This window comes from Callorhinchus milii, unplaced genomic scaffold (genome assembly GCF_018977255.1).
Source record: "Callorhinchus milii isolate IMCB2004 unplaced genomic scaffold, IMCB_Cmil_1.0 Scaffold1, whole genome shotgun sequence".
In the NCBI taxonomy this organism is placed as follows: domain Eukaryota; kingdom Metazoa; phylum Chordata; class Chondrichthyes; order Chimaeriformes; family Callorhinchidae; genus Callorhinchus; species Callorhinchus milii.
The window spans coordinates 127,350,851-127,368,591 of record NW_024704742.1 but is presented as its reverse complement, the minus strand read 5'-3'; the positions used below and the strand labels follow the sequence as shown (position 1 = coordinate 127,368,591).

The 17,741-nt window shown below is 40.2% G+C and overlaps 1 protein-coding gene across 1 annotated transcript in view; it reads left to right on the top strand.

Moving 5' to 3' along the window:
* The window catches only part of epg5 (ectopic P-granules autophagy protein 5 homolog (C. elegans)), a 70,198-nt gene that overhangs the window by 45,497 nt on the left and 6,960 nt on the right, over positions 1-17,741 (top strand). Inside the window, exons 30-40 of the mRNA XM_042331897.1 lie at positions 498-692; positions 899-1,112; positions 2,679-2,827; positions 3,865-4,072; positions 6,144-6,219; positions 11,135-11,238; positions 12,737-12,912; positions 13,167-13,352; positions 15,538-15,747; positions 16,838-16,982; positions 17,487-17,729. Of these exons, the coding sequence (XP_042187831.1) occupies positions 498-692; positions 899-1,112; positions 2,679-2,827; positions 3,865-4,072; positions 6,144-6,219; positions 11,135-11,238; positions 12,737-12,912; positions 13,167-13,352; positions 15,538-15,747; positions 16,838-16,982; positions 17,487-17,729 (1,906 nt within the window). The remainder of the gene's footprint in view (positions 1-497; positions 693-898; positions 1,113-2,678; positions 2,828-3,864; positions 4,073-6,143; positions 6,220-11,134; positions 11,239-12,736; positions 12,913-13,166; positions 13,353-15,537; positions 15,748-16,837; positions 16,983-17,486; positions 17,730-17,741) is intronic.

Genomic DNA, 17,741 nt, shown 5'->3' with positions numbered 1-17,741 from the left:
TAAACCAGGGCATTGAAATTAATTTGGCACTATTAAAGCTCCCCCAAGAGAGATCAACTATGTCAGTATAGAGCATGAAACAAATCTGGGGTGTTCAACAGCTTGTATGGATCAGTACCACACCATGCCATGCATTTACCTATTGGAGTGTTCTAACATATAGGATTTGGGACTGGATGAGATACCACTAAGTTTAATTGGGACTGATGCTTGGAAATAGCCTGCAGACTCCCATTGCGATTTACCACAGGAAAGGTATCAATGTTTAGTGTAATGATTAGAAATATAGACAGCATGTTGAATGTGAGGAAAGTTATCTTCAATACAAGGAAAATGTAATTGTATAACATATTTGTTAGAAAGAATACTTTAAACAGAAAATGCTGAAGCTAATATTTTCTTACTTCTTTAAGTTGATCAATAAATGGATATGTGTGAATTCAAAAAACACAAAAGAATTTTCTAACCTATGCAACTTGATTTTTCTTTGTCTTCAGATTTTTATTAGTAGCTCAAAAACAGAAAGCAAAACTGTATTGAAAACCATTCTTCAAAACCGAAGACTGTGCAACCTTTTGTCACCATACTTCACACCAAATATATCTCCAGATAAATTTGTCAATCTTTATGAAAAAGTAGTCAGCGCCCTCCACACAAACAAGGGCGATGTAATCTTCATGCTATTAACAAAGGTAAGAGACCTTTTTGAGGTACAAGTGCCTGATAATTTTTTGAAGAATGATTTCAAAGAATGAAGAAATCTCACATAAAATGACCAGTTTGTTTAATCAGTGTCCCAAACAACATTACTTTAACGGTTAATATGCATTACCATTTTTAGCAGAAACATATGAACAATTTCTTCAAATTAACAGTTGTATTTTTCGTTTAATTACAGTTTGACCTCGTGCTGTGGTTGAACTCCACCAAGCCAGTTATGTCTGAACGTAATCAGCTATTGGAGTTGATTCATTTAGCCCTCACTTTATGTGGCCTTCAACCAAAAGAAGAAATCCAAATGCCTTTTAACATTTTTTGCAAACATTGGATGTGCATTCTCCGATATCAGTTCCCTGATCACTATAGTGACTTTCTCCGACTCCTATTGCAAAGTAAGTTGATTCACTAATTTACATTAGCATTGGACCTTTTACAATTTTTTACTAATGTATCTGGTAATTTACTGTAATTTATTGATGAAAATTTAGACTTATTTAGTCAGTTTAATTGACAAATCCTGAAATGTACTTTCAAATCTGATTAAAACTTATGGGAAAGCTATATGGTGCCCAGATAGACGAACACAAGCATGGGATGAGTTCCAACACTAACCTAACTAACCATTGTAAACTGGGATTTAATAGTTTGCTAACTTTAGAGAGCAGCACGATTGACACAGGATGTGGTGAGTGTTTTGATTCTGCTTGTTAAACTCTTATTCTTACCAAAAATTACAGTATTCCTTAACTTCACTGGAAATGTAATTAATCCATAGAAACAGCTCACACATAGTTGTTTAGTTACACAGGTTATCCGTTTATATAAATATATCAATGGCCACATATGCAGGAGATTGCAATTAATAGCAGTAATCTAGAATTTAGAAATTTATGATTTAATATTTTGTTGTAATTTTGTCCATAAATCTGTGTCTGTTGTATGCTACTCATGAAATTTAAACTTAAATTTAAATTTAAAATTTAAACTTCTATTCTGACATTAACTTCAAAAGTAAATTTTTGCTGCTTTTTTTTTCAATCCCACTTTGCCCCCAAATATATGGTCCCCATGCTATTCTTTGAAAGAGGTTAAAATAGTCTTGCCTATTGACACCCTTGGTTGTTTTCCAAATAGTATTCTACAATGGCACATAAAAGATTCTTACATTCTCTCTCAATCGTATCAGATTTTCTATCCTTGGTGAATCAGTGTGATGAGATGCAACATTTTTTCTATTGAAGAAACAGAGATACAAATATAAATTAAGACTACAATGTTAATTTTGGTATTTATCTGTGATCTCATCACCCACCCTCACTCGTCTCCACTGGCTCCCCATACCCCAGAGGATACAATACAATACTAGAGTTCATCAGGATAATAAGGATGGAGTTCAAAATCCTCGTCCTCACCTTCAAGGTCCTCCGCAGCCTTGTCCTTCCCTACCTTTGCGACCTGCTGACCCCATATCAAATTGTCCGCTCCCTCCGCTCAGCATGCTCTGGCCTGCTCCACGTCCCCCGCCCGGCCCGCCCCACCATCAGCGGTCGGGCCTTCAGTCTTTCTGCCCCCACCTTATTGATCTCCATCCCTCATTCCCTTTGCCTCACTCCCTTCTTTGCCTCCTTCAAGGCGCATCTCAAAATACTCCTCCTCCACCAAGCTTTCGGCCACCCTACTACTCTCCACCCTCCCTGATTCCGATCCCCAGTTCGGATCCAAATCCTTGGCTGTCCAGCACCTTGGGACGTCCTCCAGACGTAAAAGACGCTATACAAATGTAATTTTGTATTGTATTTAGGAGCTGCTGGATAACTTAATGTCTAATGTGATTCTTTATCAGTGGTTTAATTAACAGATAGGAAATAGCATTTTAGTACCACTAACAGTATTTAACACCTGGAAAATATTTCAAGGAAAATTTCCTTGCACTTAATATTCCCACTTTTTGGCATAAGGTTCTTCAGAACAGATGTTGAGTCCTGACTGCTGGAAGGCTACTCTACAGACCTTAGAATGCACCATCTCAGAAGAAAACACACGTTCCGGAATTACTAGATGTTCAACAGCCCAGCAATCTCAAAACATTAGTCTGTCAGTTAAGCAGGTAATGCAAAATTTTAACTGTTTTCTGAAATGAGGAAAATTAAACTTTCTCAGCCTATTGTGCCTGTTCTGGTACCCTGACAGAGTGATAAAATTATGTCCACACCCCTGCCTTTTCTCTATATCCTTTTATATTTTTTTCAAATAGTTTCTTAAATATTTCAAAAAGCCCGAATGGATTCTACTTCAATTTGTTTTTGGTAGATTCATAAAAAGAACCAGATAAAATGCGCAATTAGCAATGAGATCCTCCTCTTTACTAATATCCCTGTACTTTTTATGAAACTTAAAAGGATTGATTTACTGTGATTAATTGATTTATCAATCAAAGTGAAGATTTTCTATATATTACAAAATATTGGTTACTGAGTCAACCAATTCTCTTAAGCCTGTATAGAAAAACTACTGTGGGTGTGTGTGTGTGAAAAAGAGGGTGTGATATATAAGAAAGTGCTCTCATTTACATATTTGTGATGTTTGCTGTATGATTATGTAAGACATTTTCCTAAGGATTATGTGCATCTATCCTATGAATTGAAGAAAGGACTTTTTTTTACAAATTTCAAATTTATTATTTCAAACCAATACAAAATGCAACCTTCAGTTGATATACTAAATATCAAAATACTAGAGATCAACCCTCATCTCATTTACTGACAAACATTTTTGTTACCAGTCAGGGAAATTGATAATGGTGCATCAAAGGATATTACCACTTTATAACATTGATATGTTTCAAAGTTCCTCACAGGTAATCTCTGTCAATGTCAATTTGTTGATCAATGCGGTAGCACAGTCCCACATCCACAAATGAGATGAATGACCATTTGAACTGGAGGATTGTTGGCCAGGATAGTAGTAGAAGCTCCTTCTCTTTTCAAATAGTGTTCTTGTTTTTTTTTAATATGTTTTCAGTCAAACTAGACCTCACTTTAACATGTCAGCTGAAAGCTGATATTGGAATGGATACTGTGTATCTAAAATCTACTAAGTACCAAAACATAAATGATAAAATAGTTTGATTTTTGTCATTGCCAGATAGAGGAAACCATACAATGGCTTTCTGATTTCTTCTTCAAACTACGCCTTTCAAATTCAGATTTGAAGAGTTTTGGACTGTTTTCTAAATGGACTCCGTACATGGATGAAGTGAAGACATTTTGGATGTTCCTTGCCAAATCTTTTATTGACTCTGAAGTATCCAAACTTGCACAAGAATCTGTGGCCAGCAGTAGAAATGTGACAGGTAATTATACTGTATAAAGAAAATAATACATAGATTGACATTTTAATATGTCATTGCTTAGCAATATAGAACTATATAAGTTTGTAATGAAAATCCATGCATTTGATATAGCATCTTATTATGTTGTTGAAATGTCTTAAGACTTTACAGAATTTTAGTGTAAAGTGCATTGTCTGTGTACTTGAAGACAAACTTGGCTGATAATTTGTACTCAGCAATGTCCCACAAATGGCTATGATGTGAGTGACCTTTTTTTTATCTGGATGATAAAACTGCAGATTAGTACACCAAGAGAACCATCCTTTTGTACTAGTGCCATGGGATCCTAAAAGCCCATTGAATTGGCAGACAGGACCTTGGTTCAATTTATCATCTAAAGGAAAGCACCTTGTGACAATGTTGACTCTCCTTGCATTACATCAAGGTGTCAGCCAAGACTTTGAGCTCAGAGACCATACGTTGGGCGCTGACAGCATCTCCCTCCACGGATGCACTCTACATCTCACAGAACCAATACGGAACTACGGCGTCCTGTTCGACCCTCAACTGTCCTTTCTACCCCACATCCATGCCATGACCCGCTCTACCTTTCCCCACCTCCTCAACGTTGCTCGGCTCTGCCATTGTCTCACATCGCAGGCCCCTGAGACCCTCATACACATATTTATAACATCCAGGCTCAACTACACAAAATTCTTGCTTGTCAGCCTCCCCAACTTCTCCCTCCATAGGCTGAAGATCATCCAGAACTCTGCAGCCCATGTCCTCTCCCGCAACACCGGGCTCCACAAGCCTATCACCCCTATCCTCGCCCGACTCCACTGGCTTCCCATCACACAGAGGATACAGTTCAAGATCCTGGTCCTCACTTTCAAACCCCTCCATGGGCTTGCTCCCCCCTGACTCTGCGACCTCCTAAGCCCCTACCAACCTGCTCGCTCCCTCCACTCAGTGGCCTCCGGCCTGCTTCTCATCCCCCACCTTACCCGCACTACCATTGGGGGGCGGGCCTTCAGCCATTCTACCCCCACCCTCTGGAACTCCATCCTGCAGTTCCTCCGCCTTGTCCCCTCCCTTGCCTCCTTCAGGACCCATCACAAGACCCTCCTCTTCAACCTTCAGTCACCATCTTTCTCCACCCTCCCCGATCCCGACCCCCACCTGAGTCTGAAACACTGCTTGTCCAGCAACTTGGGTAGTCTTCCTGACGTGAAAGGCACTATACAGATTTTTGTTGTTGTTGATGTACAGCTTGAACTCACAACCTTCTGACATAAAGGCTATGTTTAGTTGACCCCTGGCACCCAAGCTGGTCCATAGCTCCCTTTCTCATTCACTCAATAGCTCCGCTCCTGCTCCCTGTAATTTGCATTATCAGAGCAATCTAGTCCAAGAGGAATAAAGTGTAAGGGAATTTTTTTTTAAAAAATCTTTTTCACTCTCTCTACATTTCCTCATGCTGCACACCATCACAACAACTTTCATTTATGTAGCTCCCATCATAAAACATAATCGGGAGCATCTTCACAAGGATGGGATTGGCTGCAGAACAAGGGAAAGGGGGAAAGTGACCATAAGTGTGGTCTAATGTTTTTAAGGCAGATTTTTAGACCGATAGGAGGGGTAGAGGAAGGGAGTTACAGAGGTTCAGGATATAGCAGGGAGTAACCTACACAAATGTCTAATGTATATTCTTGCAGTCATTTGTGCACTAGTGAGCTGTACTACTGGGCATATAATTGCACACAGCATAAAAGTGCTCTGAGATGCCACCCTGTGTGAGCGGTGCTATATAAAATGCAAGTTATTGTCATTGCAAAATAATATTTTTAAATAATTTACAATTCCTGAGTTGTCTGGTTTGGGTACTTGATAACTGAGACTTTCTTCCATCTTTATTATCACAAGTAATCCCACAATAACAACAACAACAAAATTACATTTATGGAGCACCTTTCACATCGGGAGGGTGCCAAAGTGCTGAATTTCCCAAACTGTCTCTTGTTTTTATTGCAGTATTCTTTAATTTGATTTTTTCAACATCATTTAATGATCTCTGCTTTCATTACAGGATTGCAAGTAGCATATGGAAAACTGATGAGACTTTTTAGGCCATGGTTACTGGTACTAAAATTGGAAGAAGCAAGGTAACTTATTTTGGTTTTATATCCACTGCCTGTGGCAAAATATCAAACATAGTTTGATTGGCATATTTGATCATGGATACATTATAGTCAGAAAAAACATCACCTTCATTTCAATGATCCACAATTGCACTTAGCTGCTCACATACACAACCAAAATTGGATCTTTGCTCTTCATAGCCCTAATGAAAAATGGAACAGGTTTTATAAACTGGGTTTCCATTCCATCTGTCTATGCCCTTGAGAGAGAAATTGTTTTGATTCCAGCTACATATAATCACAACATTCTTACCTAATTTTCAGCATTCCTTTTGTTAATCTTATTGTCTAAAGAATAAGTTGTTCCATTCAAGTGCTTTCCCACCAAGGGAATATACAATATGTTTGAGAAACTATCACTTTAACTCTTAAGGTATAGGGAAAGAACAGGACATTGGCAATATAGTATTCTTGGTAGCTCAATTGGAGAACCTAATAACAGCATAGATTAAAAAAACTGAATGGCCTCCTTTTTTTGTGGTTATGATTCTATGATTGTCACTTTGATCTGGGTGGTTGAGACCAGGATGCTAGACCTGCTTAAAAAGCAGCTTGATGCAGTTATGGGGAGAATAGTAGGTTGGGTGTTCTGGAGGGATGAGATTGAATGGACGAAATGGTCGCCTTCACCCAGACTAATCTTGTGATTTTGCTATATTTGTTATATTTGGCCAGGAAGAAACAGCTTAATGCTGTAGTAGGAGGTTGGTAGGCTGGATATTCTAAAAACATGATATAAAATGTGCCAAATGGACTTCTTCATTTGAACCCATAAGACGTAGGAGCAGGAGTAGGCCATTCGGCCCCTCGAGCCTGCCCCGCCATTTAATAAAATCATGGCTGATCTTCTAAGCTAATTCCATTTACCCGCCCTATCCCCATATCCCTTAATCCCTCTATCCTGTAGACATCTATCAACCTCAATCTTGAATATATTCAAGGACTGAGCATCCACAGCCTTCTGGGGTAGAGAATTCCACAAATTCATTACCCTCTGAGTGAAGAAATGTTTCCTCAACTCAGTTTGAAAAGGCTGACCCTTAATCTTGAGACTATGACCCCTAGTTTTAGATTCTCCAACCAGGGGAAACAGTCTCACGGCTTCTACCCTGTCAAGACCGTTAAGAATCTTATAGGTTCTATAAGATCATTTCTAATTCCTTTATATTCTAGAGAATATAGGCCTAGTTTACTCAACCTATCCTCATAGGTCAACCCCAGGATCCAATCTAGTGAATCTACGCTGCACGCCCTCTAAGGCGAGTGTGTCCTTTCTTAAATAAGGAGACCAAAACTGCGCACAGTATTCTAGGTGCGGTCTCACCCAGGCTTTATACAACTTCAGCAAGACTTCCCTACTTTTGTACTCTTAACTCTTTTGCAACGAACACCAACATGGTATTAGCTTTCCTAGTTGTTTGCTGTACCTGCATATTAACTTTTTGTGACTGGTGTACAAGGACACCTAAATCCCTCTAAACACCAACACTACCTTGTCTCTCCCCCTCTAAAAAATGATCCGCTTTTCTATTTTTACTGTTGAGGTGAATAACTTCACACTTCTCCACGTCATACTCCATCTGCCACCTTCTTGCCCACTCACCTAGCCTATCTATTTCCCTTGCCATTCTTTGTGTGTTATCCTCACAGCTTACTCTCCCACCTATCTTTGTATCATCCGCAAATTTAGATATGTTAAGTTCTATTTCTTCATCTAAATCGTTGCTATAGACTGTAAATAATTGAGGCCCAAGCACTGATCCTTGTGGCACTCCACTGTTCACATCCTGCCAATCTGAGAAGGACCCGTTTATCCCCACTCTCTGTTTTCTTCTTGTTAGCCATTCTGCAATCCATGCTTATATATTACCTTTAATTCCATGGGCTCTAATCTTATGCAACAGCCTTTTATGTGGCACCTTGTCAATTCCTTATGGAAATCTAAATATCTAACCTGCGAGTTACATCCTCAAAAAATTCTGTAAGATTTGTTAAACATGATTTCCCTTTCATAAAGCCATGTTGACTCTGCCTAATCATGTTATGATTTTCGACGTACGCCACAACGACGTCCCTAATTAAGGACTATAGAATTTTCTCTACCACCGATGTCAGACTAACTGGTCTACAGTTCCCAATTTTTTGTTGCCCACCTTTCTTAAATATCGGTGTTAGTTTGTGACCTTCCAATCACTGGGAACCATTCCAGAATCCAGGGAATTTTAGAAGATCAAAAACAAAGCATCCACTATCTCTGCAGCCACCTCATCTTCAAGGCTGAGACTGATAGATTTTTAAAAACCAGAGGGATTAGGGGATATGGGGATAGGGCAGGTAATTAGAGTTAGGTCTGAAGATCAGCCATGATCTTATCGAAAGGCAGGACAGGCTCAAGGGGCCGAATGGCCTACTCCTGCTCCTAATTCTTATGTTCTTATATTCCATTTTCTCCCTCTTAATCAGTTTCTTGGTTTTCCTTCTCTGATCTCTAAAGCCCTCCAAAACCTCAGGTTTACTGCTCTTTTGGCAGTATTATAGGCCTCTTTTAATTTTTAACTTTCCCTAGCTTCTATAGTCAGCCAAGGTTGAACCACTTTTCCGATGGTATTTTTATTTTTCAAGTTAATATGTGATCACTGGGAATTATATCTTTAAACGTTTGCCATTGCTGGTCTACCGTCATATTTTTTAATCTAATTTCCCAGTCTATTCTAGCCAAATCTTCTCTCATATCTGCAGAGTTGGTTTTATTTAGATTTAAGACTCTTGCTTTGGATTCAACTATATCACTCTCTAACTTAATGTTAAATTCCATCATGTTATTGTCACTCTGCCCTAGAGGAGCCTTGACTTCCAGATTGCTGATTAGCAACTCTCCCTCCCCCTCACCTTAATAGTTTAAAGCTCTGTCTATCTCCCTATTTAATCGTTTTGCCAGGATATTGGTCCCAGCCCGGTTAAGGTGGAGCCCATCTTGATGGAACAGCTCCCTTTTCCCCCCGATACCAGTGCCATTGACCCATAAAACGAAACCCCTGCCTCCCGCACCACTCTTTCAGTCACGCGTTTAACTCTTTAATTTGTTTATCCCTGTACCAATTTGCGCGTGGCTCAGGTAGTAATCCGGAGATTATCACCTTGGAAGTTCTTCCTTTTAATTTAATTCCTAGTTTATTGAACTCACTCATCAGGTCGTCGCTATTAGTCCTACCTAGATTGTTGGTTCCTATGTGGATCACCACAATTGGATCATCTCCTTCCTGCTTCAAATTCTTCTCCAGCCCTTCGTGACTCCTGATTGTGGCTGCAGAGAAGAGTGTCTCTCCACCCGACTGTCTCGTCCCCTATTACAACCACATTCCGTTTTGCTCTCCCAACTTGTGTGGCCTCCTGTATAGAGGTCCTGGGGTCAGTTTGCCCATTCTCCTCCTTACAGACTTCCTTGTCCACACAGGTTGCAAGTACCTCATACCTGTTAGAAGCCTGAGGCTTCTCCACCACTCTCTCTGGGGTCCCCTTACCTGCCTGACTGTCAAGTCACACTGTCCTGTCCCTGACTAGTAGCAGGATCTACACACTTACTGAGCCTCAGGGGAGTGTTTGTCTCCGGGATGAAACTATCCAGGAAGCTCTCACCTTCTCTAGTGCGCAATGTCTGCACCTCGGATTCCAGCTCAGCTACTCTAAGCTGGAGCTTTCTCAGTTGCAGACATTTGCTGCAGATGTTGTCGCCCGGGCTCAGGCTGCCCTCCATCAACTCCCACATACTGCAGTCATCGCACAACATCTGTCATGCCAATCTCTCCTCTCTCTTTCACTCCGGATTATGATTTTTATTTAGTTTTTTTTCTGGTTCTGTCTTTTGAGTGTGACGTCACGTTGCTGTCACTTGTCGTTTTTCTGCAGATGTTCCACTCCACCCTCCGAATCAGCGACTGCTTATCTCGGCTCGGCTTTATACAGGCCTCGGCTCCTCCCCGCGCTGTCCTGGCTTCGCCCTCCGAATCAACGATAGCAACTGCTTATGAACCCCACATGAACCTGATCACCCGAAAGCCTTTTTTTTAACATATATACCCAACTAACAATGCTATAATGGGGTTGCCCTGTTATTAGGCAAATGTCCTGCTTTCCAATGTCCTTGCTATTCACAATTGAACATTTGCTTTGAAATTTATGATCAGCTTTTTCATGGTGCATTACTGCCCCCTAATGTGCATTTTAAAGTAACTCAGTCAACTCAGTCTTTTGAGTGAAACAATTTTAAAACCTACTTTTCTTCTAAACCATAATTTTCATTTGCCAAGTTTTAATATTTGAATGCATGTCAGTCATGCCATTGCTACTTCACTGGCTATTTTGCCGATTCAACATTTTCACATTTATGAATGATGTCATAACTTTCTGGAACTGTCATCATTTTCTCTCAGTTTTTACCCCTTTCCTTCTCTTGTCTTCTCAAATTGGTTACTTTTTCTGGTTTCAGTTCTACAGTTGGGCATTCTCCATTGTGGGGCAACACACCTTAGCTCAATCCTGTCCTCATCCGCACCTGCACACTTTCCTGTAGTGTTCACGGAACAATAATCGGATGCAGGAAACATGAATGATTTATTTTACCCCTCCCCCCACACACATACATACACACACAAACTCAGGTACACTGAGGCCAACTGCAGGTTGCAGAACTTATATAAAAGCCAAGATGGATTGCTAATAGGTACATATCTTGCTAATAATCCTTGCAGTTGAATAATTCTAATGATACAGTGACTTTCACGTCAGGAGGATATATTTCACTGGATTTACAGTAAAATTTAGTGACCTGAGTATTTTGGAGGCACATGTACGTATTCTATTATTGTATTTTGATCAACAGTACTAATCGTTGCTACCCCTGGCTAGAGATAGACACTCCAACAGCCTCTTGCATGGTGAAGTTATTTTCAGAATGTGTTGATTATCTACATCAAAGTTTTAAAGGTAAGATAGAATTTGATTAGATGCTTTATACATATTGTGTAATGTGATGCTTAAATCTACACTTGGTATTTCATTTAGATTTTATAGAATTTACAAATGTAAATTTGTATTAAATTGTAATTATGGCCTAATGGGTCAGGGACAGTGTTTTTGGTTGTTTTTGCAAGGTTCCTTCCTGACGTGTGACGTTTACTTGCACAATAGTGTAGGCATATTGAAATTGACCTGTTTTCTTAAAATCCTTTCACGTTACCATAGTTTAATTGATTTCCGAGAATCAATGGATAAAACTCAATGAATTTTTACCATGTACATTAGAAACACACAACTATTGTAAATCCCAGGGGCCACGGAAAAAGGATAGTCTCCTTCTTGTTCCAGTACGTTAACACTGATAAATAACAAAAACAAAATGACATTTGTGTAGTGGCCTTCATGTCGGATGGACATCCCAAGGCGCTGGACATTCATTGTTTTGGACCCGAGCTGAGGGTCGAGATCGGGGAGAATGAACGGCAGGGCAGAAGGAGGGTGTCCGAAGGCACAGTCGAAGAGGAGGATCTTGAAAAGGGTCTTGAAGGAGGCAAGAGAGGAGGCGAGGCAGAAGGTTTGCAGGATGAAGTTCCAGAGGGTGGGGCAGAGTGGCGGAAGGCCCGCCCGCCAATGGTAGAGCGGGTGAGGTGGTGGGTCATAAAGCAGGCCGGAGCCCGCTGAGCGGAGAGAGCAGGCAGGTTGGTAGGGGGTTAGGAGGTCACAGAGGTAGAGGGGAGCAAGACCATGTAGGACTTTGAAGATGAGGATCAGGATCTTGAACTGTATCCTCTATGTGATGGGAAGCCAGTGGAGTCGGGTGAGGATGGGGGTGATAGGGTCATGGAGCCCGGTGCGGGAAAGGACGGAGGCTGCAGAGTTCTGGGTGATCTGCAGCCTATGGAGAGAGTAGTTAGGGAGGCCGACAAGCAGTGAGTTTGCGTAGTCAAGCCTGGATGTTATGAATGCATGTATGAGGGACTCGGCAGTCTGTTGTGTGAGAGTGGTGGAGCTGGACAGTGTTGGGGGAAGGCAGTGCAGGTCATGTCATGGATGTGGGGTAGAAAGGATAGTTGAGGGTCAAACAAGACGTCAAGGTGCCAGACTGGGTTAGCAAAGTGGAGTGTGCAACCATGGATGATGATGTTATCAGAGCCTGAGGTGAGGAGGCGCTGACGGGAGCCAATCAGGAGGGCCTTCGTCTTGTTGACATTCAACTGTAGAAAGTTAGCTCTCTTCCAGGACTTGATGTCTGACAGACAGTGATAAAGTATAAGCAAAAGAGATTTACTAAAATAAACATGCTCACACCCAAGAGGAAATTGGGGTAAAATGTATTCTTAATCTCTCTCCCCCCCCACCCCCTCCCCAGCTCATTCACTACTGATCATTAATAACATAGTAGTCCTGACAATCCTTTTCCTTCAATCCAGGGCAGTTGGTTGCATTCTTGTATTTTGTTTTTTAGGTAAACTAATCCCTGGCCAGTGTGGTGCTCTGTGGTTCCATTTGATGCATTACTGTGAAACTTGCACTGCGCCCAAAATGCCAGAGTACATTCTGTATGCCTATCACTCTGAATACTCCAAACTGCCATGGAGAGAGCTACACCCTGATCAAGCCTTAATGGAAGAGTTCTTTAAAGTAAGACACAAAATTATTACAGAATTATTCTTTATGGTATCTTAAGTATTTGAGCAGTTGACTTGACGCAGTTAATATGTTAATAAAACGTTATTTGTATCAGTACGATGTCCCAGATGACCTGCCAAAAATATATACAGTCAATGAGACAATGTTATTTGAACGTGACGTCAAAATAACTGATTCTACACAAGCATAGGATGTAGCTGTGCTCCCGAGAATAACAGTTAATATGTAACGATCGTATCTTTCAGGTGGAGAGAGGAAGCCCAAAGAGTTGTTTCTTATTTCTGGGCACTTTACTTTGTGAAGTGAATTGGGTTAGTGTGCTGTCTGATGCCTGGAATTCACAAGCCCTCTTGAAAACGCAGACAATGGTTGTGTATTTATTGTTCATGATAATTTTCTTGTCGAAAGAGGATGAACTTATCAATAAACCAGTAAGTTTTTGTATGCTATTTTCTTAACCTATTTAAGTGACTTATATGTGCTTTATCACCAGGGCCAGTAGAAAATTGCAGAATTATTTGCCAAAATTTTCGGGGGAATTTGACAAATTCCGCAGAAAATTGTAGGGAGTTGATTTGTGCCGTTGAGAGTAACGTTTTACTGCTAACCTATATTTTCTTCATTTTATTGATAAATACTAAACATGAAGTAATAACACATATTAGAATATTCAAAAAAAATTGTGCTTTCTTTAACAAAAAACGCATGGCCCATTCTGGGGCGCGGGGGAGAGGAACACCAGAGCAACTGTGGGGCTCCAGGAATTCACCACCTCCTACCCCTCGGGGCAGTCACCACACGCACACACATTCACAGACACATGCTCACAGACACACACTCACAGAGAAAGAGACACAGCGAGACACACACAGACACTCACAGACACAGAGAGAGACACACTCGGAGATATTCACAGACACAGAGACACACACTCACAGACACAGAGAGTCACAGACACAGAGAGACACTCATAAACACACAGACCATCTGAACAGTGGATCCTTGGGATGAGCAAAGCCCATTTCCCACTCACAGCGAATCACGCCTGCGTGTCCATAACCGCCCCCCCATAGTATTGCCCTCGAGTAAACTCCTGGCAGCAGCGCACAGAGATCCGGGGCCCTCAGCACACTGTTTTATACAGAATTGTAGCGGAGGACATATTTGTAGCTGGGTGGGTGTAACCTGAGGGGGGGTTTGTAGCGGAGTGGGTGTGTGCGTTAGCAGAGTGGGGTGTTTGTAGAGGAGTGGGTGGGTGTAGCCGAGGGGGGTATTTGTAGTGGAGTGTGTGTGTTGGCAGAGTGGGGTGTTTGTAGAGGAGTGGGTGAGTGTAGCCGAGGGGGATGTTTGTAGTGGAGTGTGGTGTTTGTAGCTGAGGAGGTGTGTGTGTGGAAAAGGGGAGTATTTGTAGCGGATTCTGCGGAAAAATTGCGTCTGCACTTTTCTATTGGCCCAGCTTCTTACTGACTTAACAACATAGACATTTTAGCAGAGAAAACCATTCAGTCCTTCATGCCTGTGCTTATCCACAATTTTGCCCAATAACTCAATGATCACCAATTGTAGTGTTCACAACTGCTTATTGAAATCACTGCAAGGCTATTTTTCAAACCTTAAATGCACATGAAAAAGTCTTTTATATACTAATAAATCCAGAAAATATTTCTTTGAGAACACAGAATTAAAATATGTGACTGATTTTGATCTTTAAGAAATGTTGCATCTTTAAGAATGTGCGCTAAAATATGTAGAAGATATTTCATGTCCAGAATTAAGATATGATAACTATCTCCACAAAAAGACCATTCGAAATTGACATGAACAGCACAGTCATGAATGAATGATGATCAACCTCATAAGCTGCTTTACTGCCGATAGGGAAGAAAAAACTGCAAATCAATTCAGTAAAGATTTAATAATCTGGTTGCATCTCACCCGTACCTCATAGCAGAGGCATTATCAAACTCCTGGAAAAAGCACCTGTCTTTTTAGCTCGGGATCAGTTTATTTTGAGAGACATAAGGAAAGGGTGAGAGATAAAATGCCTTGGGAAGTTCTATGTTCTTTTGTACATTTCTCAAATTGTGTTTTAGTATCAACTTTAGGAATTGAGCGAAAATAAATTAGGTGGATTGTTAGACATGTTTATCTTTTTTAAAGCTGTAGAAGTCATTTATCCTTTAACCTAAACGGATAAAATTAATACAATGTTTTGAATTGCTTTGGCTTTTTTTGGCCCATGTGCAAAAATGAAATAAGTGTAGAAAATGATTTGTGCTTCTGTACTTTTCTTTTAAATATGTCTGTGTTGTAATGCATCAGTTTAGAAAAGTAATGGGAAGTCTTTTTTACAATAGAAAATCTTCAGATGTTTGGGTGTGGTATCACCAGTGGACATTTGATATAGCGCCTTATTATGTTGTTGAAAATGCTTCACAGAATATACTGTAAAATAAATTGATTGTATGTTTTGCGGGCGAAATAGTTTAGAATAATTTACTATTTCAATTTCCAGATTCATTGGAAAAAAATCTAAATAATCATGCTTAATTAATTATAATCATATTAATAAAGAATAGATTTCACTAACAACACTGCAACTGCTCTTCTCTGCAGGAGTCTCCACTACACAACCTTCTTGGACAAGCAAGTTCATTGCCCTGGCATTTTGTGGACATTATATCCTACCAAAATGTCATGAGCTACTTCAGTAGCCACTACTCACCATCTGTTGTTGTAGCAAAAGATCCATCGGCTAAACTAACACTTAAGCTTTTAAAAGTTGTTGCAGGTTTTAATGCTACCTTGGACAGTGTAGCACACAGTGTAAGTAGATAATTGCAAAAAAAAGTAATTGTTGCATGTTATTAGCAGATACATAACTCCAGGATAAGATGTGTATGACATGCTGAAGTTGCTTGATTATTTAACTAAATTATTGTCTTCAAGAGCAAGATACACCACTGCACTCTTCCTTGGAATGTTAACTACAAATTACTTATTCCTGGTTGAATATATCTCCATACTTATATTTCAAATCAATCCAGGAGCAAATTAAGTTAGAAATACTCTTGCTGTCCTTAAACATTGAAACAACTGAAAGTAGACAAATATTTTCTGACATGCAAACTTGACAAACTAAAGAAACCCAGGTTAACTGGTGGTTCCCACTCGCTTTGCTCTGTAATCCACAGTAGTATAGTTGTAGGAAATTTCTGAATCTACATTTGGCAGCATGACATGACCCTAGATTCCAGAACTGAAACTCAATGAAGCTGAGACAGATTAGATCACTTCAGTCACGAGATCACTAGGTTTAGAAAGAATGAAACAGGGGAGAGAAATCCAAACTAATTCAAGTGGGAATGGTAAATAGAAAATGCATGTTCTGACTAGTCTCCCATTTATCTGCTTTCAAAGTTTTTCCATAATTAAAATTGCTCCGTTTACACCCAATACAACAATAACAACTTGCACTTATATAGCGCCCTCCATGTAGGGTAGCGTCTCATGGCGCTTAACAGTGGCAGAGCCTGACTCCGAGCCAGGAGTGGGTGGGATTGGGTGGTGGCTGTAAGCACAGTCGGAGAGGAAGGTTTTCAGGCAAGACTTGAAAAAGGGGAGAGAGGGTGCAAGGTGGAGGGATTGAGGGAGAGTGTTCCAGAGTTTTGGGGTGCAGTGGGTGAGGGACGTGCAGGAGGCCGGTGCCAGTCGAGTGGAGGAGCCAGGTGGTGGATTGGGGAGTGAGGAGGTAGGGAGATGCCAGAGAGTGAAGGATTTGAACACGAGTGTGAGAATCTTGAAGTCAATCCGTTTGTATCACTCAACACATTGAGTAAAGTGATGTTTTATTATTTTAGTTATGTTCTGCAAATGTCATTGCTTTTTGTTAATGTTTAATATGTGGTTACTTTAGGATGCTACACTTAAATGCAGGGCATATATCCACCAAATTGTCCAGTGTCTGATTACCTTGGATCAGAATGCTCAGGTAGTCAATGCTACTCTTGAACAAGAGATGACAAATTTACTGGATGACATTGTGGTATTTAACCCACCAGGTTAGTACAATCTGAAAACTAATACAGGTTTACAATTTTGTTTTCCTAAAATATCAGTTATCTGATAACTAACTTTCAAGACAGTTACTAGGAAGTTTTTCTTTACACAAATGGTAATTAATGACAAACAGGTTGCCAGGGAGGGTGGTTGAGGCCAGGATATGTGACTCATTTCAAAAACAGCTTGATGCTGTTACAGTAGGACAGAAGGTTGGGTATTCTAGAAGAATAAGATCAGTTGAGATCAAACTAATCTTGTGAAATTCCACCTGAAGACCTGTTTCCTTGACTAGGCTTTTGTGATTCTTCATTATCAGTCGTAGCTGTGGGAATAAACCTTTTATATAATGCTCAATATGTCACTATGTAATGCAGTGAATTGTTTTACAATGTATTTGCAAATATTACTCTTAAATAGATTTGAAGGTAATTAATAACTATCCCATTGTATAGTTAGTTAAATCCACTGAAATTTTAAGTTTTTTTTCCATTTCTCTTTCTCAGGTGTGGACTGTCAGATGCATCACATGGCGGTATCCAGTCTTTTTATGGAAGTACTAACAATGCTAAACAACACCAGTGTTACATCAGCAGAATCGCTGCGAATGTCCCTCCGGACTTGGACTGAAACTAGGGCTAAATTTAATTTGGTGCCACCATTGCTAACTGCAACTTGTCAAAGACTTGCATCCGTCAAGCACATGGCAGAGATGACTGAAGCCTGCATCATGGCTTATTTCAAGGATGGTAAGCGATATC